The 25,008-nt window shown below is 44.1% G+C and overlaps 1 protein-coding gene across 1 annotated transcript in view; it reads left to right on the forward strand.

The window, feature by feature from the left end:
• Positions 1–25,008, forward strand: part of LOC107120170 (tubby protein homolog) — a gene marked incomplete at its 5' end in the record, with an annotated part of 58,364 nt that overhangs the window by 31,161 nt on the left and 2,195 nt on the right. Inside the window, 6 exons of the mRNA XM_015422818.1 lie at positions 492–613; positions 2,499–2,690; positions 5,072–5,184; positions 7,935–8,049; positions 18,908–19,006; positions 22,018–22,189. Of these exons, the coding sequence (XP_015278304.1) occupies positions 492–613; positions 2,499–2,690; positions 5,072–5,184; positions 7,935–8,049; positions 18,908–19,006; positions 22,018–22,189 (813 nt within the window). The remainder of the gene's footprint in view (positions 1–491; positions 614–2,498; positions 2,691–5,071; positions 5,185–7,934; positions 8,050–18,907; positions 19,007–22,017; positions 22,190–25,008) is intronic.

The following is a 25,008-nucleotide window of genomic DNA, read 5'->3' on the forward strand; positions in this document are numbered from 1 at the left end:
CCTGGATGAACTGGCCCCTGTGGAGGCTGTTTCAAAAGGTATTGGGGGGGGGATTCAACCCTCCCCAACTTTTTTAAAAAACTTTTTGGACTTTTCTGTAGTCCCACAGAGTCCCCTAAGTCTGTAGAAAAAGCTGTTGGGGGAGAGTGAGCCCTCTGTTGGCAGAAATAAGTATCTGCACCCAAAAGGGAATTTGGCTATTAGATATGTAGATACAGGATGGAAACACTACAGTTAGGTATGAATTCAAGATCCACCATGCTGGTTTGGACCAATAATCTAGCTAAGTCAGAATTTTCCTAATGGTGGTGGGCTGACAAATACTTCAGCAAGGCATGAAGAAAGTTTCTATCTTGTGCTGTTTCTGAAAACCAAAAATAATGGAGATGGAAGAATGGTAGAGATTGCAAACAAAATTGTGTTCAGATTAAGAATTATCACAGCAAACTGTTTTATATAGTAGTCATTTTTTTCCTGTAAATGTATCTTAGGTATTTCAAGCAGCATGAATTTTGATGAAGAGGAAGATGAGGAGGATGAGGACAGTTCAAGTTCCTCCCAGTTAAACAGTAACACCAGACCAGGTTCTGCAACAAGCAAGAAATCAAACAAGGTGAGCAAACAAAATTATCACAGCAAACTGTTTTATGTAGTAGTCATTTTTTTCTGTAAATGTATCTTAGGTATTTCAAGCAGCATGAATTTTGATGAAGAGGAAGATGAGGAGGATGAGGACAGTTCAAGTTCCTCCCAGTTAAACAGTAACACCAGACCAGGTTCTGCAACAAGCAAGAAATCAAACAAGGTGAAAAGTCTGGCATAATGGTGGAATCATGCCTCACGGGACATCTGGCTCACCTGAATTCCTTAGAGCTTAAGCCATCTCAATGGATTGCCCAGCTAATTTTACAGCAAGGAAGCACTTACTGATATTCAGCTAAATTTTGCTTTGCTGTAACTTGAAAGCATAATTTCTTTTCTTGGTCTTATCATACAACCAAGAAGGAAGTTAAGTCATAGCAGTAACTCAAACCTAAAATTGTGACCACCAATTTTAATGTTTATTATTGTGTTTAAAATTTTTAACTGTATTTATTGTATTGTTGATATGATGTTACCTGCCCTGAGCCCACTTGTGGGATGGGCAGGCTATAAATACAAAAATAAATAAATAATTGCTGCATCAGTAGTGCGATGACTAGGGGTGTGCAAAACAACAACAACAACCCCACAGTTTTTTCCAGTTTGGGTCTATTGGACCTGAAAAAATGTCAGTATTTCTGAAAAATCCCAGTTCCCAATACTGGTATGGTATTTGGATCTGGGATTTTTCGGAAATTCCAATTTTTTCCAAGTCCAATAGACTTGAGTATAAAAATACTGATTGAAGAAAAGCCAGTCCCACCCTGGGCTGGCTTGGCTTCTCCTGCAGCAATCCATGCCACAGGAGAAGCTGGCTGCAGGATCTGCATGCAGTGGAGAGGTTGCTCCCCACCTCACACAGACCTGGCTGGGAGGGCTTCTCCTGCAGTGAAGTTTAAACCATGCCACAGTAGAAGCTGGCCCCAGGATCTGTGGGCAGCAGGGAGGCAAGAGAGGATCAGCTGGGGTGGCGGAAGCTGAGAGCTCCACATCACCTTGGCTGGGGCTGGCTCCTCTTGGTTTAAACTGAGCTGCAAGAGGAGCCCACCAGCCATTTGGTATAGCTAAATATACCCGAATAATAGCCAAAAATTGGCTTTATTCGGGCTCAGCTATACTGGTAGCAGATCAGATTCTGTAATCTGTATTCGGCTTAGATAATACTCCAAAAATACCAGTAAGGTATTTTCCGGGTATTTTTTCAGATCAGCTTATACTGAATGCACACAGATGTGAGGGTGTAGTGGAGATGGCTCTCCTGCAGAGATAAATTGTGCTCCTTGTATTTCCCCCCTTAAATTAGTCTAGATTTAGTTCTTTGGGCTAAATAAAAAAGGTAAAATTGAAAAAAAAATTAAAAGAAGCATTCACAAAGTATCAAAGCACTGTTGTGAGTGTAGAGTGAGAGTGGCATTTCTGGCATTCCCTACTTTTTATAGAGCTGTATAAAGAGGTTAGCCCACTTGAAAAGAGGAGTGTGCAGCCCCCTAAGATTTTTTTTAAAATCCAAGAAAAAATACAGAAAAAATCACATAGGGACCAAGGCTAAGCAGCTCTACTCAAAAGTATGTCCCATTTTATTCAATGGAGCTTGCTTCCATGGAGATATTAGTAGGATTGCCACCAAAGTCTATCCATTAGGTACCATAGCACTCAGCAGAGCCACATTCCGCATAGCCCTAAAGCTTCCCAGAATTTTGTTTTCCCAGTGGCCAAATGTTATAGTTTGAGAGTGCAGCCCTAAACAGTTACACTCTTCTAAGCCCATTGACTTCATAGAGACCATATTGAACGTCAAAGTGATTTCAATCTCCTGTTATATTTTAAGTACATGGAAGCATTTCTTTCTCTTCTAGGAGACAGCTGCAGGGCCCAGCCCTTCAACAAACAGCCCTGTAATAGATGTTGATGACCTGGAGGAATTTGCTGTGAGACCCGCTCCTCAGGGTGCTACTGTCAAATGCCGAATCTCAAGAGACAAGAAGGGAATGGACCGTGGAATGTACCCTACTTACTACCTCCATTTGGAAAGGGAGGATGGTAAAAAGGTCGCAAACCACATTTTGTTGATTTCCTATAAGATAGCAGAACAAAACAACTGCAGAAGTGTAGGAGTGGGAATTCATTGTGCTCATCTATTGGGTTATCCTTCCTAAGTGTTTCTAACATATTAGCACAAAAAATTAGATGGCTTTCTGTTCTGCAAGCAGGAAGAATGACTGATAAAAATTTCCAGTGTTCCTGTGCTAAGGTACCACAAGGCACATTACTAACAATGGAAAAGGTTTTGTTAACTGTATTTGATCAGAAAGGTTTGGATGCTCAGTCTAAAGGGAAGGACCATGGCTCAGTGGTAGAGCATCTGCTTGCCATGCAAAAGTTCCCTGGTTCAATACCTGGCACCTCCAGTTAAAAATCAGGTAATAGGCAGAGCTGCTACCATTCTAAGTAGACAGTATTGACTTTCATGGACCAAGCATAAGGCAGCTTGATGTGTTCATTATTCCAACCTTATTTATTTATTAAAGCCTTTATATCCCACCGTTCCTCATTCAAGGCAGCTTACAATAATAGTTAAAAACGTTTTTGGTTAAAGAAGAAGAAGAAGAAGAAGAAGAGATTGGATTTATACCCCGCCCTTCACTTGGAGTCTCAGAGCAGCTTACAAACTCCTTTCCCCTCCCCTCCCCACAACAGACACCCTGTGAGGTGGGTGGGGCTGAGAGAGCTCTTAACAGAAACTGCTCTTTTTCAAGGACAGCTGTGCCGCAGAGCTTTTGACTGACCCAAGGTCACACCAGCAGCTGCAAGTGGAGGAGTGAAGAATCAAACCCGGTTCTCCCAGATTAGAGTCCGCGCACTTAACCACTACTCTAAACTGGCTCTCTTTAAAGCAAAATTAAAATAGCAAACCCCAAATCTCTCCTCAAGCAACATTCAATGAATAAATAAATATCTTGAGTGAGGGGTGGCCTCTTATATAATCATTTTTGTTGTTAAAGATACAACAGTAACAATAATAATGTATATTCTTATCCACCCTTCCTCTAAGGAGCTCAGAGCTCCTCCCACTTCTGTGAGGGTGGGTTAGATGGACTGAGACTGACTGACCCAAGGTCATCCAGTGAGCCTCATGGCAGAGTGGGGTCTTGAACCTGAGTCTCTTAGATCCAGGTCCAGCAGTCCCACCTCTACATTGCACTGGTTCCATCCTTATAGTAAATATATTAAACAAGGTATCATAGAACTTAACACTCCAAACACTATGAGAGCAAGCTGGTTTCTCTGTGGAGTCACAATCGGTGGCACCAATCTCATTTGACTCATGGGTAGACCTTATTTTTGACTGTTTCCCTGGCCTCTTAAACTCTGTGGAGTCACGATCGGTGGCACCAATCTCATAGGTAGACATTATTTTTGACTGTTTCCCTGGCCTCTTAAGAGAGGGTCCTAATAAGCATCCTGGTGATGGGGTGATATTTGTTTGGTTATTTGCATGCTCTGATTGATTAGAAATTTAAAATAATGTGTTAAGTCGAATTTTCGATTGTCTTGTCAAAGTGAATTTCTGTAATTCGTTTTGGGTGCCTAATTTACGGTTGGATGACAAGATAAAGTTCAACACTATATAAAATACATGTAAGTGTAGCATTTTCTAACCAATAAAGGTAAAGGTTTCCCTTGCTCGAAAGCCAGTCGAGTCCGACTCTAGGGTTGCGGTGCTCGTCTCCATTTCAAAGTGGAAGAGCCCGTGCTGTCCAAAGACATTTCCGTGGTCATGTGGCCGGCATGACTAAACACCAAGGCGCACGGAACGCTGTTACCTTCCCACCGAAGTGATCTACTTGCAATTTCTTGCTTTCGAACTGCTAGGTTGGCAGGAACTGGAACTGGAGACGGGAGCTCACTCCATCATGCGGCACACTCGGGTCTCAAACTGCTGAACTACTGACCTTCCACAGCCTGCAGTTCATCGTCTTAACCACTTGCAAGCTGCATAACATCAGTAATGTGTGCAGTGTCTAATTATTATCATATACAACTTGCAGTTAAGGCTTGATTTTTCCCCCAAAATTAATACTTTAGTTAATTAAATATAAGACTTGAGAAAAGCAACGTGGCTTTAGTTGATTCTTTGTTCTTAGGAAATACCATTTTTGGTGCCCTTAAAGGGGAGCCCTTAAAGCAGTTGGGCTTCCCACTTTTGAGATCTGAACTGGCATCTGTTTTCCTTTCACCTGAGGGAAACTTTATCAGGTTTAATTATTTAAATCATACATAATGGGTTGAATAAATAAATACTTTGCTTCCTGATTTTTTAGCCCATTTTTGCTAACTCGTGCTGACCGTCTGCATTTTTGCTGATAACATTAAACCACAAGAAGTTGGCCTTGGTGTTTTTCTAACTGCTATTTTCTCAACTTGTTAGGTGTTCCTGTTAGCTGGAAGGAAGCGAAAAAAGAGCAAAACCTCAAATTACCTCATCTCCATAGACCCGACAGATCTGTCACGAGGGGGAGAGAGTTTCATTGGGAAACTGAGGTAAATATTTAGGTACTGAAAGTGCATGCTAAGACGGTATATGCTAAAACAATCCAATGAACATTTAGGGATTGTAAAATCATACCCTCTACCTAGTGATATCAAAGGGTTGGATCCAACCCCTTCCACTGTGAGAAATCTTTGACAGAGTAATCTTGACACACACACACAGAGGGCTATTTTTGGGCAGGAACGCACAGGAACGGAGTTCCGGCTGGCTCCCGAGTTGGCCACGCCCAGCAGAAACGCATTAGCATAATAGGCCACACCCAACAGCAGGAACTCATTAGGATTGGCTACATTAGGGGGGTGTGGCCTAACATGCAAAGGAGTTCCGGCTACAAAAAAAAGCCCTGGGTTTTGACAACAGACAAGGTAAACAGAATAAGAAGCAAAAGGTGGGTGTGGCTGGCTGACCACACTTCTGGTAACATGGGGGATGCGGCCTAATATGCCAATGAGCTGTGCTGTCAGGGGTGTGGCCTAATATGCTAATGAGTTTCTGCTGTTGGGTGTGGTCTATTATGCTAATAAGTTCCTGCTGGGCTTTTTCTACAAAAAGAGCCCTGCACACACACAATGAAAAAATTGTTCTGTTAGACATAAATCCCTTTACCAGTATGGCAGAGCAATCAAGTGGCACATATTCATAAACAGCAATCAATTGGCACATATTCAGTTGGTCAATGAATATGATAAAAACAACTAAACACCAAACACGTTCAGGCTACTGCCTTCCTCAGTGGAGCAGTAAGTATATCAAGCCACAACCTTCTGATGAAGACAACAGCCATCAGACCAAGCTAGGTGTTTTCTTGTTTTGTTATATTCTTTGACCAACTGAATATGTGTCAGTTGCCATATTGGTAAAGGGATTTATGTACAGTAGAGCAATTTTTATGGTGTATGTGGTCTATCGGTAATTATTTCATTGTAATTAATGGATGATTAAAACTTATTTTAGTTTTTTAATTTGTATATATTTTGAGGTTTGTTTACTCAATCCTTTTGGGTTTGTTTTCTAGGCTGACCCCACCCCCTTTGTTTTTTATCCTAAATGTTTCTGAATGCCTGGTCATTAGTAGATCACATCTCTGGTCTCAGTGGTACTAGATTTAACTGAGATTTTAACTAATTTTATCAGAATTTTATAATAAATGGGAGTCCAGTCTGGAACACCACTTGTTATATCCCACCTTCCAGAGTTGACTGAAACCAAATCCATCAAAGCTGATTGAAACTAAATTATTCAAAGTTGACTGAAACTAAATCCATCGAAGATGGAGGTCCTGTTCCTGAGCTGCGAAGGAGGGGGTCTGGGAATCCACCTCCCAACCCTTGATGGGGCATCTTTGCCACCAGTGCCAACAGTGACGAATTTAGGTGTGATTTTGGATGCCTCACTTTATATGGAGGCCCAAGTCACATCTGTTGCCTGGTCAGTCTTCTACCATCTTCAGCTGGTCAGGCAACTGACCCCTTACCTCTCCCCACACAACCTGGCCACAGTGATCCACACAATGGTCCCTCTAGATTAGACTACTGCAACTCAATCCATGCAGGGCTACCATTGACCCTGATCCGGAAGTTTCAGCAGGTGCAAAACGCAGCGGCGCACCTCCTGTCTGGAGCGCCTGTGTGGGCACACATACAGCCAGTGCTGCGCCAGCTACATTGGCTACCAGTTGCATACAAAATCAGATTTAAGGTCTTAGTGCCAACTTTTAAAGCCCTATGTGGTCCTGGGCCATCATATCTGCAGGACTGATTCTCCCCATACGTTCCCCAGAGAGCCCTGCACTTAGGGCTGCCAAGTGGGGGCAGGTGGTGGGTAAACCCCCGCTTTGGAGGCCCGATTTCTGCCGCCGCGGAATCGGGCCCCAGGGGGAACCCCGCCCTCCCGAAGTTCTGGAAATTTCCTTCTTGAGAACGTTTGTTGTCTTGGTATTGCAATGTGATTTTACTTGATTTATTGGAGCTGTATTTTAACTGTTTTAATTGACATGCTCTACGTCGTGCGTCACTTCCTGTGATGTTTTGGTGGCGTGCGCAAAGCGTGCGCACACACACATCCAGCAGCAGCTCCCAGACCCCAGCTCCCCCGCCGGTGAGTACAATCGACTTGGCAACCCTACCTGCACTCCTCTCAACAGCATTTTCTGGTGGTCCTAGCCCCAAAGACATCCGTTTAGCCTTGACTAAGGCCAGGGCCTTTTCAACCCTGACCTGGTGAAACACTCTTCCCGGTGAGATCTGGGCCCTGTGGGATCTGTTACAATTCTGCAGGGCTGCAAAACTGAGCTGTTCTGCGAGGCCTTTGGTTGAGGCAGCGTATGTCCATGCATAATGGCCTCCCCTGCCCCCCACACCACCTCGCTTTCCCCCCATATGGAGATAAGTTATAAGTGCTCATTATTTACTGCCTAACCCTTGATCCACCTGGCATGCATGCAGACTCAACCAGGACTTCCTGGAAATTCCCATCTTGAGAATGTTTGTTGTCTTGGTATTGTAATGTGATTTTACTTGATTTATTGGAGCTCTATTTTAACTGTTTTAATTGGTTGTAACCTGCCCTGAACCTGCTCGCAGGGGAGGGTGGGATAGAAACATAATAAATAAATAAAAATGCTGCAGTTTTCAGAAGTCTTTTTGCATTTTGTGGGCTGTTGCGATTCAGTGATAGTAATGGACAAAGTTAGCATACTCTGTATTGGGCAATGAAGTGATTTCTTTCCCCTCTCTGATAGATCAAACCTCATGGGTACTAAGTTTACAGTTTATGATAATGGAGTAAACCCAATGAAAACAACATTGAGTTTAGAGACAAGTAATTTACGCCAGGAGCTAGCTGCCATTTGCTATGTAAGTATCCTTTGTCAGCAACTATTCCTATTTAAACAGATGGCATATAAAGCACAGTTATCCTGCAATGCCTTTAATGAGTTAAAAGTAATTATGTCATTTGAAAAGTCTGCTATATCCCTAATCAGGGCCTTATCTGACTGTTATCCCAGATTTCTACAGCCCCACATTATTTGAATACTGATTCAGTGTTCCCTTTAAGCTATGGAGTCTTGTGAGCAAAAATTCTACTTTGTGAGCTGCTGCATTAAAGCTGTGAGCGAGCGATTTGGCTACTGCATCAATTAGTTTGCTCTGGAGCCCTCCTTCCTGAGCCAAGACAAAAATGTGTGAGCCCGAGGCTAAAAAACTGTGAGCTAGCTCACACTAACTCAGCTTAGAGGGAATGCTGGTTATGATGGAAGCCTGAAAGCGCTGATAACTTTTGTCTGGTCAATACCACCGCAGACAAAGTGCACAGAGTGAGGGAATGGTTAAATTTGAGGACGGAGGTTTCCAGCTCCTGACCAATTTCACTGAGAGAACCCAGCCTCCTAAGCTGATGAAGCTGGCTTTTGGATCGTACATTGTATAGCATGATTGTCTTTGGGAGCACTCCTGCACAGGAAAAGTTAATTCTTTTAATATCGGTAATCACTGTGAAGGAGTCTCAACCTAGCTTTCTCCCTGACATATCATGTTTGGTGTAGTGGTTAAGTGCGTGGACTCTAATCTGGAAGAACCTGGTTTGATTCCCCACTCCTCCACTTGCACCTGCTGGATGACCCTGGGCAAGCCATAGTTCTGGCACAGCTGTTCTTGAAAAAGAGCAGTTTCTGTCAAGAGCTCTCTCAGCCCCACCTACCTCACAGGGTGTCTGTTGTGGGGAGGGGAAGGGGTTCGTAAGCCACTCTGAGACTTCTTTGGGTAGTGAAGGGTGGGGTATAAATCCAATCTCTTATTATTATTATTTTTGTATATTTTCTGTGTAGGATTTGTTTTCCTTCAGGGAACATTCTTCTAGTCCTGGCAGTTCAGATATTCTTTTGAGGGTGGGTAGCATTTCAACAGCTATTGAAGCCTGTGGCAGGTTGGGAAAATTACGTTTATATAGTCTGGATTTATTTTGGTAAAGTGTATTCCTTGCCTTTCAGGTAACTCTATGATGTATGATCTGGTTTATGTGCTATAATCTTTTGCTTATTGAAAATCCTTTATTAACACAGAATGCTCAACTAGATGACCTTTATGATTGTTCTCTGTTTTTTTAATAATTGAATTGTTTCAAGAAACTCATCAAAGGGAAACTATATTGTCCCTGTTTTCAATACATAGAAAATGAAGTCCTTTACCTGGGAATGTCACAGAGATTCGAATCTGAAAAATCAAATAGACATGGGCCCTGTTCATACGAGGCGTTTTGGGCCAGGAGGGGGACGGAATGGGGGCGGAGCAAACGGGCGCGATCCCACGGCAACATCTGGGAATCGTTGCCTGCCCGTCCCTGATCCGTCCCTACCGCCGAAAACGCGCACTAAAAAAGAACCACCTACCTAGGTGGTTGTTTCCACTAGAGCGCCGCAAGCCGGGCCGTGGGATCGGCCGGCGCGTCCTTGCGCCGCTGCATCCCGGCCCCCGGCCGTACTGCGCATGCTCGAGCATGCGCAGTTCGGCAGCCTCCCCCTCCCATCTGACTCTTCCTCCCCGGCATCTGATCGTGCCGGGGAGCACCGCGCAGCGGCACAGGGGATCCATGGGATCCCACCACGGCGTCTCAACGTTGGTGCGGCTCAGATTAGCCGCAGTTCAGCCGTCCTTTTCCCTGCCGTGTGGCAGGGACCATTGTGATGCAAACTAAAGAACAACATTTTTTAAGGGATTAACATTTAAATCAGTATAACATAACAATTGATCTATGATAGTGATTCTTAAACTATTGTAGATTGCTTGCTCTTTCAGACAACTGTGGCTATCTGTCTATATATGGCCCTTATTTTCTTTTAATGGACCATGAGCTCATTTTGGAAACATTAAAAGAAAATGACGAAGGCTTCTAGCAATGATGACAAACATCACCACCCACACCTGCTTTCTAAAATTTCCCCTCATAAAACAGATGTGGATAGAGATGTTTGTCAGCAAAGACACTGCTGAGTTGAACCGGAATAGCACTACCTTGTCTGACAAATCTCTAAGTGACTGAAGGCCATTACTACTTTGATCGCCTGCCTTCCCTGTACGTTCAAGTATTGCTACATCAGGGTTCAGAAGGAGTTCAGCTGCATCCAGTTGCACTTTAATTTAGTGTCCATCATTGCTAAAAGCCTTCATCATTTTCTTTTATTGTTTCCAAAGCAATCTCATGGTCCAATGAAAGGAAATTTGGACCATCTATGGTCAGAAGACCACAGTTGTTCAATGAGTATATTTTAGGCATAATGCGCTTAAAAAAAACATTTAAATGAAGCATGGGTAAATAAATTGTACAAAAGCAAGACTCTGTTTCTATAATTATTGGTTAGCTGGACTTCCAGTGTTAGCGGAATACAGTGTCCAGTGTGTCAAATCAGAGGCACAGAGTACTAGTGAAAAAGCAGCGTAACTGTGGCCATTCATTCATTCTGGCCATAAGACAAATAATATCTGCATTAATTTGTTAATGATAGTGGATGTTGTTGGGATGAGTCATACAACCCTGGAGGTCCCTTCCAACTCTATAATTCTATGATTCTAACTATAGCGCAAATGCACTGTGGGGGAACATGGCACGAAGAATATTCCTAAGATTTCTTTATCCTCACATGACCCTTTTTGTGTTCAAATTCTGGATTTCCCTTGAGGAAAGATGAAACACTGAAATGAACATTTGATGGCCAGATCACCACACTGCATGCTCTTAGCTCATGCGGATTGCATGCCCATTTGCTGTGCCTAGTTCAAACAAGGAAATTGCTGAATTCACTGCATGCTGACTTGCTTACCCAAGATCACTCAAGCAAAGTGGCAATCTAGCATTAATTTGACATCTGATGCCAAACATATAGAATCACATGGCTAGATGGAACCTCTGGTTTAATTTATTAAATGGAGGGGTGTTTGGTGGGGTGAGCTCAAACCACTTTGGAATCACATCCCGTGTCTTGGAAGTTATTGTCATTAATCTCAGATGGAGAGGATCTGGCTGAACTTTTCAACTGGTAAAGGAAAGGCAATCTATATTTGACCAAAGACATCTTCTTTCTTTATGTGTTTCTGGGCCCAGCTTTTTATTTAAAATAGACACAGGCCTAATACCTCTCATCAAATTAAGCCCTGCATAGAGTCCAGCTTTATATTTTAAGGTAGCATCTTTACAGTACTGCTCCATGAATCCAGTAGTGTGCTGGAAGCAGAAATTAAGAGGAAATAAGGTATCCCTTATCCAAAAGTAAGCACAGCTCAAGGAGTTATTGAGCAAAATATTTATATATATGAGCAAAATATTTATATATGTGTTGCACAACAGATGCACACAACCATAGGTTAACAAAACACAACAAACAAGGGGAAAACAAAAATGAACATAGATAAAATTAAGAAAGGAAATGCAATCTATACACCAGTTTGGTGTAGTGGTTAAGTGCGTGGACTCTAATCTGGGAGAACCGGGTTTGATTCCCCACTCCTCCACTTGCACCTGGCTGGATGACCTTAGGCAAGCCGTAGTTCTGATAAGAGCTGTTCTTGAAAAAGAGCAGTTTCTGTCAAGAGCTGTCTCAGTCCCACCTACCTCACAGGGTGTCTGTTGTGGGGAGCGGAAGGGAAAGGAGTTTGTAAGCTGCTCTGAGACTCCTCTGGGTAGTGAAGGGCGGGGTATAAATCTAATCTCTTCTTCTTCTTCTTTTACCTCACAGGGTGTCTGTTGTGGGGAGGGGAAGGGAAAGGAGATTGTAAGCCGCTCTGAGACGCCTTTGGGTAGTGAAGGGCGGGGTATAAATCCAAGCTCTTCTTCTTCTTTTACCTTACAGGGTGTCTGTTGTGGGGAGGAGAAGGGAAAGGAGTTTGTAAGCCGCTCTGAGACTCCAAGTGAAGGGCAGGGTATAAATCCAATCTCTTCTTCTTCTACCTCACAGGGTGCCTGTTGTGGGGAGGGGAAGGGAAAGGAGTTTGTAAGCCGCTCTGAGACACCTTTGGGTAGTGAAGGGCGAGGTATAAATCCAATCTCTTCTTCTTCTAAGAAGAAGAAAAAAGTAAAATAGTTTTGGAGCTTGATATATGAGGAGATTAAAAATGAAAGTAAATATTATATAGAGATGGTGTGGTGTAGTGGCTTGAGTGTTGGCTTCAGGGAGATGCAGGTTCATGGACGCTTGCTAGGTGAAAGTCTTGGGCCAATTACATACTCTCAGCCTGACCTACTTCACCAGGTTGTTGGAAGGAGAAAATGGAGGCAAGGAGAATGATGTAAGCGGCTTTGTTTCCTCATTTATTTACAGGGGGGGAATGGCACATAAATCATTAATACCATTTAAAAAATATCGTTGTGATCTAACATGTACTTCAGTGTTGGAAATCCACAACAAACATTACAACTGATATATGGCATGAGTGTGGAATGTCGCTCTGAAAGAAAAGTAAAGACATCAGATTAGATTAGGGGAAAAATCAAGTGACTGCAGATGCTATTTATGTTGTTTGGAATCAATTATGACCTTTGCCTATTTAGTACATTCATTTGTTTATTCAGTCCATTTTAATCCTTCCTTTCCTCCAAGGACTCTTCCTTTCTTCAATTTTATCCTCCAACAACCCTGTGAGATAGGTTAGACTGAGAAGGAGTGACGGGACCAAGACCATGCAGTGCTTTTCATGCCAAGAGTGAACTGGAACTTGGTCTCTCAGGTCCCAGTCCAGCATTTTTAACCAATATTCCACACTGGCTTAGCTGACTTAACCACAGGCTCCTAATGCATTGTAATGCATTTTGGGTGGTTTTTGGAATTATTCAGTTGGATGCATGTGGATAACTTCTTGTTGAAATGTGTCATGTGTACAACACCAGGATCCAGCTCAGAGGATCATCGGCCGATGAGTTGCCTTACTGGATAACAGAAGATTTTTTGCATAGGAGCATCTATAAAGAAATTCCAAACGTAATTCACTACATATAAATGGTTGCCCCAAGTACGTAATCATTCATAGCCCTGTGCTTTCCCCCTTGGCTTTCCTTAGGAAGCATTTACTTAATTAAAAGAAAGAGCTAAGATCCTTTTAACCTTTTGTGATCCCAATGAAATCGTGCAGCTGGACATTAATTAATCAGCAGCTGCACCTAACGGTCATTGTCAGAACTGCAGCCCTATTGTAAGCATTTGGAAAGGGACATTTCAGACAAGTAGGGCGATTTCGCACTAGAGCTGCCTCGCAGTGCAGCCGCCATTTGCCCTGACACTATTTGTCAATTTCTCACCCGAGGCTGCCGGGCTGCATTTGACCTGCAGCTTCACCCGATTTCCTCCGCAGTTTCATGATCCTCAAAAACCGGGATCACGAAACTGCGGAGGAAATTGGGTGAAGCCGCGAGTCAAAATTCAGCCCCGCAGCTTCGGGTGTGAAATTGACATGTTTGTGTCGGGGCAAACGGCGGCTGCGCCACGAGGCAGCTCTAGTGCAAAATCACCCGTAGTGTGAAATATAACTATTAGCCTGGAGGAGTCAACTATTAGACTTCTTAACCATTTATATGAGATTCTATTTGCTCAGTTTTTAATCAGCATGTGGGGTGCAATTCTTTAACCATTTATGTGTGTAAGCCTCTTTCTGTGGAATTTAGTGCACACACATGAAAACACATGAAACTGCCTTATATGGAATCAGACCATCGGTCCATCAAAGTCAGTATTGTCTACTCCGATTGGCAGAGGTCTCCAGGATGTCAGACTGAGGTCTTTCCCATCACCTACAACCTGGTACTTTCAACTGGAGATGCCAGGGATCCAACCTGGGACCTTCTGCATGCAAAGCAGAGGCTCTTCCATTGAGCCACAGCTACTCCCCTATTTGGCGATTATTGTATTTAGTTATAAAATTAATATCTCACCCTTCTTAGAGCAACTTACAAAAAGAATAAAATAAATGAAAACAGCAATTAATTCAACTAAAGTAACATATTATACTAAAACAAATAAAACAAGCAACAGTACAATAGCAGCAAATTAAAATGTGTGTATATATTTAGAAAAAGTTATGCCACTTTTCCAGGAACTGACCCAAGATGGCTTATAAAATTAAAATTAAAAAACAAAATATTAAAAGATATTAATGAAAATTTGGCATAAAAACCTAGCCCAGCGTAAAAACATAGGCCATAAAAACAGCCCATTGAGACAGCCCATTCAAATATGGCTTCAGTGTAAATGATAAAAACAATAAAGCAACAGTACTAGGGTTGCCAAGTCGTATAAACTTACTGGCGGGGGAGCGTCACTCGGCTCTGGGAGTTCGTCTCCGACGCGCGTGTCCCGGAAGTGACCCACTACGTGGATCACGTTGGGGGCGTGGCCCCCATAATCGGAGGGAAAACCATAGAGTTTTTCCTCCAATGATCCGGGCCACGCCCCCAAAGTGAGCAATATGGTTGCGTCACGCTGCGCTTCAGGGTGCGGAGTTTTCCCCGGGGCCCAATTCCGCGGCAGCAGAAATCGGGCCTCCAAAGCGGGGGTTTACTCGCCCCCCGCCCCCACTTGGCAGCCCTAAACAGCACTGATTAAAAACTTGTCAAGAACAATCAACTCTGTAGGATGTTTCATATACACACACACACACGGGAAAAGAATCTTAACCAATCTCTGCAAGGCCATCAATGAGGGGCTGTTTGATCCTACAAGGAAAGGGACTTATGAAATGTTAACTATCTAGGCCACAAATAATATGTACTGAACTGAACGTATCCACCAGTTGCCAGCAGAGCAATGAGGAAGGTGGCTCCATCTTGCCTCTTTCGTTGTTGCTCATCTTTCCACTTGTTGCCGCAAATGAAAGGAGAGAGATGGAGATTCCTGTAGCCAAGACTTTTGGGAGTCCGGGGGCCTCCCACTGGCTGCCCTCTATTTTTGGGCTGTGGGAGCGGGTTCTGCCTCTGTTCTGGGCTGTGGGAGCAGGTTCTGATGCCAACAGTGGGGACTTTAACTAGGAGAAATGACTTTAATGTGGCTGTAGAGACGACAGAAGGGCAGATGCTGGCCAGATAAATCCCTGACTGTTTTGGTGCTTCCTTTTGCTTTTAAGATGGAGCTGCGGTGGCTTAAGTGGTTAAGACGCTGAACTGCAGGCTGTGGAAGGTCGGTAGTTCAGCAGTTCGAGACCCGAGTGTGCCGCATGACAGAGTGAGCTCCCGTCTCTAGTTCCAGCTCCTGCCAACCTAGCAGTTCGAAAGCAAGAAATTGCAAGTAGATAAATAGGTGCCACTTCAGTGGGAAGGTAACAGCGTTTCGTGCGCCTTGGTGTTTAGTCATGCCGGCCACATGACCATGGAAACGTCTTCAGACAGCGCTGGCTTTTACCTTTTACCTTTGCTTTTAAACTTTGAAGAGTCGCAGGGGAAGATAGACCTGCCCTCAGGAAGTAATGCCTAGTAGACCTGGCCCTTTAAAATGTAAAGGGATGAGGTACCTAATAGCTGATGGTTGGGGCTAGCTTCCCTTTCCTCCCTCTTCCCTCTCCATGCTTTTTTGCCTCTCTGAAACCAAAACACTGCCATAATTCCAGTCAACCAAAAAAGGGGAAAAAAAGATGCCAGGTGATAGGTAGAAAAGAGTAAGAGTCCAGTAGCACCTTAAAGACTAACATTTGTGGTAGGGTATGAGCTTTTGTGAGTCACTGCTCACTTCTTCAAATACAACTAGAATGTGAGTCTATCTGTCCTACATATTGGAAAGTGGAGTGATTTCAGATGCCAAATGACATTAGCAGGCAAATGACAATAGCAGGTGTGATTGGATTAGGTGTGGTATGCAGAAAGGTAGTAGGTGTGGAGAAATCTGCACTGGTAATGAGACAGGAAACCTAGGTCTTGATTCAATCCAGGTGGATGTATTGTCTTGTGTTTCATTATCAGTTGGAATTCAGCAGTCTCTTTTTCTCATCTCCCTTTGAAATTCCTTTGTAAGATACCTGCTACTTTTAAGTCAGCAACTGAATGTCCTGGAAGGCTGAAAAGTCCCCCCACTGGTTTTTGAATGTTGTGGTTTCTGATGTCAAACTTATGTCCATTAATTCTTTGTTAGACTGTCCTGTTTTTCCAGTGCAGAGAGTGGAAGGGCATTGCTGACATGGGATGGCATAGATCACATTAGAGGATGAGCTTGAGATGGTATGGCTGATGTTGCTGGGTCCACTGATGGTGTTGCTAGAATCTATATGAGAGCAAAGTTGGCATCTTGGTTTGTTGCAGGCCTTGGTACCAGAGTCCATGTTACTGTTAAGTAGTTTATCATTGCGGGTGAGAAGTTGTTTCTGGTTAGCAGCTGTCTGTGAGCAAGAAAAGGTCAGCTCCCCGGGTGCCTGTGTGAGGGAAGTGTCACTATCCAGCATGGGTTGTAGGTTATTAACAATGCGTTGAACTGGCTTGAATTGTGAGCTATAGGTCACCACCAACGGTGTTTCGTTGTCATTTTATTTAGGCTTGTCTTGTAGTAAGCTGTCTCTGGGTATCATTCTGGCTTTTCCAATAATCTTTCTCACCATATCAGGAGGATACTGTAGTTGCAAAAATGCCTGTTGCAGATCCTTAGAGTGAGCAGAGGTCATTTCGGGGGGGAACGCGGGGGATCGCAGTTCCCCTGGGTGAGGTACGGGGGGCAGGGCCTATGACGAAGCCCTGCTTCCGGCTGCCCCGCTTCCGGCCCTCATTCAGCCAGGAGGAGGCAGGAGAAGAGGGAGGGTAAGTTGCTTCCTCCCTGCCTCTCCCCACCCCTGCCTGCCTGGGGCCAGGGAGGGCCTTTGCGGGGCTTCCTTGCACTCCCGCCGGCCTTGCAGGTCCACCGCCGGGCCCCTCATGGGGCTCGGCAGTGGAGCTGCAAGGCCGGCGGCCGGGCCCATTGGGGGTGGGGTGTGTGGCCTTATGACACACTTCCGGTGATGTCAGGGGGTGTGGCATATGCTAATGAGTTATGCTAATGAGTCCCCCTAGCTCTTTTTCTACGAAACGACCCCTGCGAGTATCTCTGAATGAGGGGTTGGAGCAGATGTGACTATAGCGTAAGGCTTGGCTATGCACAATGTATTGTTTGATGTGGCAATAGGTGACAGCTTTGTCATACAAATCCCTTATGCATTTTGCCATACAAGGTCTAGGGAGGGGGGATCAGAGAATTCACCTAGTACTGGACCTTTCCAATTTCCAACAGCAGTTAAGTTATATTACCATTCAGGACATAACTTTTCCCTACTCCCAGAAATTTGGGAGTGTTCTAGGCCATGTTACTTATCCCTGAGCTTTGGCTGATTTCAGGTTTAATTTGGGCTTGGGGATATCCAGATGCACACTCCTACTTCATCTCTAGTAGGAGCTGCGGTGGCTCAAGTGGTTAAGACGCTGAACTGCAGGCTGTGGAAGGTCGGTAGTTCAGCATTCCAAGACTCGAGTGTGCCGCATGACGAAGTGAGCTCCCGTCTCTAGTTCCAGCTCCTGCCAACCTAGCAGTTCGAAAGCAAGAAATTGCAAGTAGATAAATAGATACCACTTCAGTGGGAAGGTAACAGCATTCCATGCGCCTTGGTGTTTAGTCATGCCGGCCACATGACCACGGAAATGTCTTTGGACAGCGCTGGCTCTTCGGCTTTGAAACGGAGATGAGCACCGCAACCGTAGAGTTGGCTTTGACTAGCTTTCGAGCAAGGGCACCTTTACCTTTACTTCATCTCTGCCATCTCAGCAGGTGACTCTAGACAAGAGAAGCTTTTTCAGCCTCACCAACCCCTCATATGTATGTAATTTCAGAGTGTTCAAAATAGTAGTAGTAGTAGCAGCAGAAGTAGTAGTAGTGTTTATTTATTTATTTATTTATTTATTTATTTATTTATTTTATTTCATTTACACCCTGCCCTCCCCGAACGCGGGCTCTGGGCGGCTTACACAGGTACAAAAGTGCGGTAAAAATACAACGTTAAAACAATTAAGGCACAAGTGCAGTAAAAGTCAACGGTTAAAACAGTTTAGGCAAAAATGCACATCTCACAGGATACATAAATGACTACAATACTTACTCCCTATTGCATATCCCAGTAGGGCTGCACCAGCTGCAGCCTCCGAATTTGTGACAAAGGCAGCCCCATGTAGAGAGCGTTACAGTAATCTAACGTCGAGGTGACCGTCGCATGGATCACTGTGGCCAGATCGCCGCGGCTAAGGAAGGGGACCAACTGCCGCACCAGCCGTAGATGATAAAAGGCTGCTTTGGCAGTGGCCGCCACCTGGGCCTCCAGCGTTAAGGTGGGGTCCAGGAGCACTCCCAAACTCCTAACCTCCGAAGCTGGCACCAAAGGTGCCCCATCGAAGGCCGGGAGCGGGAGCCCCAATCCCATACCACCACGACCCAGGCACAGGACCTCCGTCTTCGCCGGGTTCAGCTTCAGCCGGCTCAGCTTGTTGTGTTAACAACAATTACTGTAACAAGTTTGATTTATCATAGAATGGACTTGTGGCCATTGCTGGGTTGTTGCTCACATTTTTAAGCATTATGGTAAATATACTTTTGACTTTCTGAGCCTAAATATTCTTGCCTATTGTTGGTTGAGAGTAGGATAATCCTGTAGCAGGTTAAGGTATTTATTTGTAGGCTGATTTCAAAATTTAATGAATGCAATATTAAGAGTGTTTCTTTTATTTATTTAAAAACAGGAGACAAATGTTTTGGGGTTTAAAGGTCCTCGCAAAATGAGTGTCATCATCCCAGGAATGAGTATGGACCATGAAAGGGTTTCCATCAGACCACGCAATGTAAGTCACTTTCAGAGCAATCCTAAACAGAACTACATGTTAAGAGCGTAAGAATATAAGAAGAGCCTTGCTGAATCAGACCAGGGGTCCATCTAGCCCTGCATCCTGTCTCACACAATGGCCAACCAGTTCCTCTTGAGGGGCAACAACAGGGCATGGAGACAGAAGAGGCCTTCCCCTGCTGTTCTTTCATGGCACTCGGATTCTAAGGTTTACTGCCTCCAAATGTGGAATTTCCCTTTAGTCCATATGGCTAGTAGCCACTGATAGACCTGTCCTCCATGGATCTGTCTAATCCCCATTTAAAGCAATTTATGCCTGTGGCCATCACTACATCTTCTGGCAGCCAGTTACACATTTTAATCACTAGTTGTGTAAAGAGGTATTTCCTTTTGTCTGTCCTGAATCTACTACCCATCAGCTTCATTTGATGCCCTTTTCAGTTATTTTGGGAGAAGGAGAAAACGTTCTCTTGGTCAGTTCGCTCTACCCTATGCATAATATTATAGACCTCTATCATGTCCCCTGTTAGTCATCTCTTTTCCAAACTGAAAAGCCCCAGGCTCTTCAGCCTTTTCTCATAGGGAAGGTGCTCCAACCCCCTCATCATCTTGGTTGCCTTCTTCGTTACTTTTTCCAACTCTACCATGTCCTTTTTGAGATATGGTGACGAGAACTATACACAGTATTCCAAATAAGGCCACACCATAGATCTATGCAGGGTTGTTATAATATTGGCCGTTTATTTTCTACCCCTAACGCAGAGTTTGCCTTTTTTTCACTGTTGCAGCACACCGGGCTGACATTTTCATCGAGGTATCTACTATGACCCCAAGATTTTTTTCCCCCTCTCAGTCTCAGCGAGTTCAGATCCCTTTAGACTACATCTGAAGTTGGATTTTTTTTTTGTCCCAATGTGCATCATGTTACACTTACCAATGTTGAACTTTATTTTACACATTGTCACCCACTCACCCAGTTTGTGGAGATCCTCTTGGAGCTCTTCACAGTCACCCTTGGTTTTCACCATCCTGAATATTTTGGTGTCCTCTGCAAACTTGAGCACTACACTACTCACCCCCAGTTCCAGATCACTGATGAATAAATTAAATAGTACCAGCTCCAGTACTGATCCTTGTGGGAAGCCCACTGCTTACTTCCATCCATTGGGAGAACTGGCCATTGATTCCTGCCATTTAACCAGTTTTTAATCCTCTTAAGGAGCTGCGGTGGCTCAAGTGGTTAAGACACTGAACTGCAGGCTGTGGAAGGTCAGTAGTTCAGCAGTTCGAGACCCAGGGTGCCACATGACGGAGTGAGCTCCCGTCTCTAGTTCCAGCTCCTGCCAACCAAGCAGTTCGAAAGCAAGAAATTGCAAGTAGATAAATAGGTACCACTTCGGTGGGAAGGTAACAGTGTTCCGTGCGCCTTGGTGTTTAGTCATGCCGGCCACATGACCACGGAAACGTCTTCGGACAGCGCTGGCTCTTCGGCTTTGAAACGAAGATGAGCACCGCAACCCTAGAGTTGGATTCGACTGGCTTTCGAGCAAGGGAACCTTTACCTTTACCTTAATCCTCTTATCCCATGACTGCTAACTTGACTCAGGAGTCTTCCGTGCAGTACCTTGTCAAAAGCCTTTTGAAAGTCCAAGTATATAATGTCTACCAGTTCACCATTATCTACATGCTCGTTCACTTTCTCAAAGAACTTCTAAATCTACTGAAGTCTGTGGGCTTAGTTGGACATAAATCTGTTTAGGCTGGGACTGTATATCTGGTAAACTCTGTGACATTAACTTGTCAACAGTAACTATGGCGAAGTGATCCAATCAAGGTTAAATTGTGAGTTCTACAGCCTCATTGTGGTTGCTTCCCTATGAGCCATCTAGTTTTGAATTGCTATGTATTGTTCGCTCAGTTTTAATAGAGGATCAGAGGTTGTTGGCGGAACATTTCATTCTTATGGTTTTCTGCTTGTTTTCTGATCTTTTTTCACTCCTATTATTTGTAATATTTTAACAATAAAATGCAGTTGCAGTGCCAGACTGCTTCATGTGGAGAGTCAAAGAACTACTGAGGTTACCCAAGGCTCCTGTTCCTTTAAATTTTTGTTCCGCTACCCAGGGATTTATGAATCAGTTGTAATTACCAGTTCTTTTCTATTAGTGGTTGTGGTGAAGATTTTCACTTTGCAAACTTCCCCCTATTGTATTTTTAAGACTGTTACAGTACTACTGTAAAATTATGATTATAAAAAATAATGAGCAGTAGCCTTGCCTACTCTCTTTCTCTCTTCCCCCCTCTGTGAACTGAATTAATTGTAGATTCTTGAATGATTGATGCAAGTCATAGAGAGGAGAGGAAATAATTAATTAGGCTGTAAGACAAAGAGGGGAGAATGAAAATTGTATGGAGAAGCAAGACTTCTGTTGATTGGGACTTTTGAGATCTTGTCTACAGGAACAGGCAATGTTAGATTTTTATTGAAAACTTAGAAATATATTAAACGCCATGTGGGACACCAGTTTCAGTTCTTTTCACAGCGGATATTAAATTTGGGGGGAGACTTGTAACCCCCCACCAACAAGTGGTGTATAAACACAGGGTGAATCCAAATCAAGATTTTACACAACACTGTACAGAGTTTTAATGAAGGTGTTGGTCAGACTGTCGGTAGCCTGTGTCCTTGTTTATATGCTATGCCATGGGTTCCAAAAGTGTTAATGTAATCATATTACATTGTGCAAGTTGGGGGGGAGTCTCAAATGTAATACTTGTGTCTAAAATAAAAGTGTAACCTAGAAAAAAGCTGTGGGATTCTGAATGGGCTGTTGCATATCTGTGACTGTCTTTACTTTTCCCAGGTTTTAAACTTCCCCTTGTAGTGTTTTAAGTTCACTTTAGAGTTGGGGTTACATTTTACATGGTTTTTAATGTAGGGTCGGCATGAGGAAGACACTTCTTTGGGACTCTTCACTGAATTAAAGCTTGTACCCCTCCTTCTTACAGGAACATGAAACACTCCTTGCAAGGTGGCAGAACAAAAACACAGAGAGCGTCATTGAGCTGCACAACAAAACCCCGGTCTGGAACGATGACACCCAATCTTATGTTTTAAATTTTCATGGTCGTGTAACACAGGCCTCGGTGAAAAACTTCCAAATTATTCACGATAACGATCGTAAGTGTGGCCTCTTTTGCTAAATTAGGTAGAAATGAGGCTTATTTGTATAACATCTTACTCTTCATATGAATTATTTGAAATGAAAGGGAGAATTTGGTCGGTTTGTTAAGACCAGAATTCACATTCAGTACAGTCCTTTCGAGCAATCTGAAGCCGGCCTAAAGCCCTCCACTTTTTGTTGGGTGTGTGTGTGGTATGCTTTGCCCTTACCTGTGCCCAATTCAGGTTAAGGAGAAGAAGAAAGAAGAAGAAGAGATTGGATTTATACCCCGCCCTTCACTTGGAGTCTCAGAGCGGCTTACAAACTCCTTTCCCTTCCCCTCCCCACAACAGGTGGGTGGGGCTGAGAGAACTCTTAACACAAACTGCTCTTTCAGGAACAGCTGTGCCAGAGCTTGTGACTGACCCAAGGTCACATCAGCAGGTGCAAGTGGAGGAGCGGGGAATCAAACCCGGTTCTCCCAGATTAGAGTCCGCGCACTTAACCACTACACCAAACTGGTTAAACATATGCGAAGCACTTCTCAGTGTCCAGCTACTCTGGTAACAGCTATGTGAAGGGAACGTGCAGAGGAGTTTAATCAATCACAGGAATGTGGGTGGCATTCATGTGGGGAAGAATTATATCTGCCCACTTATTCTAAAGATTAAGGCTTACCCCGGGCAGAATCAACCTGTCAGGTTATTGAATGAGCATCAGAATATTGAAAGTTCAGGCCATTCGGAGACAAAAGCTTGAACCCTAGGCCCTGTTTCCTCTGACACGCAGCCTTTGTATGTTGTGAGGTTTAAAAGTCCTTACAGACCTTCACTGGGGAGCCCATTCCTCTAGAATCGGGCACTTCTGCTCACAGAATACCTGTGTGTTTCAGTGAGCTGAAAAATGCCAGTGCTAAGTGGAACACAGACCTGGATAACCCAGGCTAGCCTAATCTCATCAGATCTTGGAAGCTAAGCAGGGTCAGCCCTGGTTATTACTTGGATGGGAGACCTCCCAGGAATACCAGTGTCACGACGCAGAGGCAGACAATGGTAAACCGCCTCTGAGTATCTCTTGCCTTGAAAACCCTATGGCAGTGGTGGCGAACCTATGGCATGGGTGCCAGGGGTGGCACTCAGAGCCCTCTCTGTGGGCACGCGTGCCATCGCCCCAGCCAGGCCCAGACCATCTTTAAGTGTCAAATTCTCTGCCAAATAATTTTAAGTAAATTAAAGCATTTGGGATTGCTTTCCTTACTTTGTTTGGATCAACTTAAGTTAATGTATTCAGGTTAAATTGCACTTTGCGATAAATAAGTGGGGTTTGGGTCGCAGTTTGGGCACTCGGTCTCTAAAAGGTTTGCCATCACTGGTGTAGTGGTTAAGTGTGCGGACTCTAATCTGGGAGAGCCGGGTTTGATTCCCCACTCCTCCACTTGCACCTGCTGATGTGACCTTGGGTCAGTCACAAGCTCTGGCACAGCTGTTCCTGAAAGAGCAGTTTGTGTTAGAGTTCTCTCAGCCCCACCCACCTCACAGGGTGTCTGTTGTGAGGAGGGGAAGGGAAAGGAGTTTGTAAGCCGCTCTGAGACTCCAAGTGAAGGGCGGGGTATAAATCCAATCTCTTCTTCTTCTTCTTCTCTTCTTTTCTTCTTCTTCTTCTTCTTCTTCACCATAACTCAGCTGTGATTTGATGACCAAAAAAAAGAGGAACACACAAACCATCCATAGCAGAACACCTACTCTGCAACCACCTCTGCAAAGGGTTGCAATTGGAAAGAAGGCAAGGATCTAAGCCAAGGATCCAAGCCAAGGTCTGCAATGAGAATGTGTCTGTTCTGACCTAAGTCATCCAAATTCTGCCACAACAAGACATTCATCGTTTAATCACAGTTGACAACTGTCAGTTGTGCACGTATTTACTTTCTTGGCATTGATTTTGCACTGGGATTTTTTTTTTTAATAAATGGGCAAGGACTCAGGCTAGTCAGTGGATGCAAGAAGAAACATAATGTAGACTATGAAGCACTATAGCATTATTTGTTTTTACGAGACTTATATCATGATACGATTTGATGTAGTAAATATACTTGGGTGATTTCCCACTAGCGCTGCTCCGGGGTATCTCTTCCCTTTTGCCTCGATGGTAGGTGTCAATTTCACACAAGCTGCTGCGCGGCCGCATTTTGCCTCGCAGCTTCGTGTGATTTTCCCCACGTCCACTCAATCCTCAAAAAACAGGATTGTGTAGACAGGGGGGGGAAATCCGCGTGAAGCTGCGAGGCAGCAGCTTGTGTGAAATTGACACCTACCATCGAGGCAAAAGGGAAGAGATAGAGCAGCGCTAGTGGAAAATCACCCCTTGTTTCATTTGTTTCAAGATTGTTTCTAGTCTAGCAGGCTTTTCCAGAATGTATAGTGTCTTGAAAAAGTCGTGTCAAGGCCAGTGTTCCCTCTAAGCTGAGTTGGTGTGAGCTAGCTCACAGTTTTTTAGCCTCCGGCTCACGCATTTTTGTCTTGGCTCAGGAAGGGACGGCTCCAGAGCAAACGAATTCGTGCAGTAGCCAAATTGCTCGCTCACAACTTGAATGCCAGCAGCTCACAAAGTTGAATTTTTGCTCACAGGATTCCACATCTTAGAGGGAACATTGCTCCCACTGTTCCCCCCCAAGCACAAAGAATGCAGAGCATCACTGCCCCAGACAGAGTGTTCCATCTATAAAAAGGTTTCCCTTGCTCGAAAGCTAGTTGAATCCGACTCTAGGGGGTGGTGCTCATCTCAGTTTCCAAGCCGAAGAGCCAGCTAGCATGGAAGTGTCATCCATAAAGCCCGGCAT

This window comes from Gekko japonicus, unplaced genomic scaffold (genome assembly GCF_001447785.1).
Source record: "Gekko japonicus isolate JY-2015 unplaced genomic scaffold, Gekko_japonicus_V1.1 scaffold4251, whole genome shotgun sequence".
In the NCBI taxonomy this organism is placed as follows: Eukaryota; Metazoa; Chordata; class Lepidosauria; order Squamata; family Gekkonidae; genus Gekko; species Gekko japonicus.